Raw genomic sequence first — 2,873 nt, 5'->3', positions numbered from 1 at the left:
ATTATTAATTACTTTATTTTTTAAAGACATTTTGAAGATTATGTTTGAAAGTAAATAAGATGAATTTTTAAAATGAATGACAATCGTGTGAATTTAAAATTCTGAATAAACAACGTACAATACGCCAATATATAAAACATGTCTTATAGTCATTTAAAAATAATACGTTTATTCCTATCAATGGACTGCCGGCACACAAAACTAGTTATACAATAATTGTTGTTAATAACAACTATTTAACTTTGGTTTCAAATTATTAATACAAAAATGTAAAAATAAAGTTTTTTGAATAGATAAGGTTTTGTTTTTGTACATAATATAATACATTGGAGATATCAGATAACCAAGGGTGGATATAACAATTTGTTGCTCTCATACCAAATGAAATTCACTGTTCCTATCCTAAAAAAATGACTCATTTTACTAAAAATCCTTAAATTAATTAATTTTTTTAATAATATGAAATTATTATTTATTCAAGTTAAGTTTAAAAAGAAAACGTTACAATTCAAATATAACATCTGCTATTAATTTTTGTAAAGTAAAAATATGTACAAGAAAAACTTAATAAAATCAATAATTTACGTGTACGTATAGTTATTGCCTATTGGCGGACGGACAATAATTATCAACTAATATAATTATAAATGGAGAAATTCAGAATCGAATTGTCAAACGTATAATATTATAGTATACGTGGTGAATCCGTACAGATCACAATCTCTTTAAAGCGAAAGTTTATAAAACGTAAAATATATTATATCTATATTCTATAAACTAAAATTTGTCGCCCTATGTGACCACATAGTTCGAAGTGCCTTAAATCTGCCCCTGGAGATAACGCATTAAAATGGAATTAAAGTTGTTTTCTAAAAACGAGATTGTAAGTGTCCCGTTCGAGGTCGGTCGAAACAAACAGACATGATGTGACCGTAATGTAATCACAAAATAGATTTAATCTCTTCATTGGTATAATTAAAGTTTTATTGATTTTTGATAATAAATAATATTACCACACATTATATTATTTTACGGATATGCCAAATTATAAACTTTTGAAAATGTATAGGTGTTGAGCTAAAATTTCATTTAAACCGTTTAGTTCAAATGGTAATAATTGACGATAATAAAAATCCGGATAGATCCGGCTCTTGTGTGTGTGATTTTCGGCAACCGAACTTACATATCACATATGCCCGTAATAGTAACTTACGATAAATATCGATAACTGACTGTGCATTGTATACAAACGCTGTACCATATATTTTGATACATTTTCTTCTTGTCCGACATTTTAGCTTTTCTCTTTCTATTTCGACTGCGCTAAATTATATTCAGCTACTTTCGACAAACGCGTATCCAAATTCCAATAAGTGTTTACACAATTTATCGCTGTTTCGTTTACATTAGACAATTGTGTTTTTTCTTTTCCTCACGCGCACTAACACCAACTGATCTCTGTCACACTTACTTACTCCTTCACCCTGACTGTATATTATACATGAATACGTACACAACACTGTTCTACGAAAAAATGTAGCACAGAGATAAATACTTATAATCTTCTTGCTGTTTATTATCTTCCAAAACTTCTCGCATGATTCTTATTTTTACGAAAAATTTATTTATGTTTATAACATAATACATTTTTATTATTTATTATTAGTACAACTCGGGATGAACCAGAAAAATACATAACATTGATGATATACAATATTTAAAATTAATATTTGTATAATATTATAAAATAATAATATGTATAGAATTATATATGTCGTAGGCATATAGTCAAATCAGGCATTTTATTAAATGCCTAGGCATATAGTCAAAGAATTTAATGTTTATGCAATTTCACTATCCGCCTAGACATTTAGTCAAATGCCTAGTCATTTAATTAAATGACTAGACATTTAACTAAATGCCTATTTCATGCCAGGCAAATAATAAAAAATCATTTTGTATTATTTTAAAAATTTAAATATATTTTCTATCAGTTATTTATTGCTATTTTATATATAAAAAAAGCTGTGTATTATTTATTAATATGAAAAACACGTATAGATAACTCGTATATGAAATAACATGTTTAATTTTGTGTCATTGTGTCAACTATAACTATTGTTTTAAAAATGAAATAATAAAAAATAAATAAAAAAGTTATATTATAATTACGAGTTTTTGTTACCTATTACTTGTTGTCACATGTTGTAATTTGGTGGCATTTGCTGGAACATTTAAGATTTTTCTTAAAACACAAGCACCTATTGGTTTGACATTGCCGCTTTCCTGATTGGCATTGACATTTAACAAAACCTTGACCGTTGAAAATTGATAAGTTTGCTACTGCTTCACATATGGACACGAATTTGTCTTTTTGTATTTTGCTGTCTTCTAAACCATTATTTGACACTAGTTGAAGTTCTTCTCTCGAACACCAATTTTTTATTATACCAACTTCTGTGCCAATTTGGTAAACGCCGTTCCGAATGTCTATCACTAACCCATTTATATTTTGACTATCGAGAGGTCCTCGGTCTACTTTTGGAACACTTAATACTATTTGATCACCAACCTCTAGTTCTTTAAATAGTTTTTCACTATTTTCTGCCATTTTTTTTAGCTGCTATAGTTTGTCGTTTGTAAGATTCAATGCGGTTAACTTTTATCTGTTTTTCATTATTACATAGCAGACAAATATTTTTAATATCGTTACTATTATTTATAGAATAGCTGCAATTATCAGAATGAATATTTCTTTTACATATAGTACATTGGAGTTCACTACCTGATTTTTCACAAACACTGCAGATATTATTTTTGTCACAATATTTTTTTTTCTTTGAAGGTATATTGTCAAAATTATGTTCCGAATT

General features: G+C 27.4%; 1 protein-coding gene across 1 annotated transcript; it reads right to left on the bottom strand.

Annotated features, from left to right (window-relative positions):
• Positions 1 to 2,188: 2,188 nt before the first annotated feature.
• Positions 2,189 to 2,611, bottom strand: LOC112600397. Its single transcript, XM_025347593.1, has one exon. It carries the CDS (start codon positions 2,609 to 2,611, stop codon positions 2,189 to 2,191), a length of 423 nt encoding a protein of 140 aa, XP_025203378.1.
• Positions 2,612 to 2,873: the final 262 nt, after the last annotated feature.

The sequence above is a fragment of the Melanaphis sacchari genome, unplaced genomic scaffold (genome assembly GCF_002803265.2).
Source record: "Melanaphis sacchari strain LSU unplaced genomic scaffold, SCAv2.0 Contig0_pilon_pilon, whole genome shotgun sequence".
Classification (NCBI taxonomy): Eukaryota; Metazoa; Arthropoda; class Insecta; order Hemiptera; family Aphididae; genus Melanaphis; species Melanaphis sacchari.
Note: the sequence above shows the minus strand (reverse complement) of the source record. Positions and strands in the feature narration are given on the sequence as shown.

Excerpts from the sequence above, each read along its gene's own strand:
- LOC112600397 (XM_025347593.1), bottom strand. The coding sequence starts at position 2,611 with ATGGCAGAAAATAGTGAAAAACTATTTAAAGAACTAGAGGTTGGTGAT.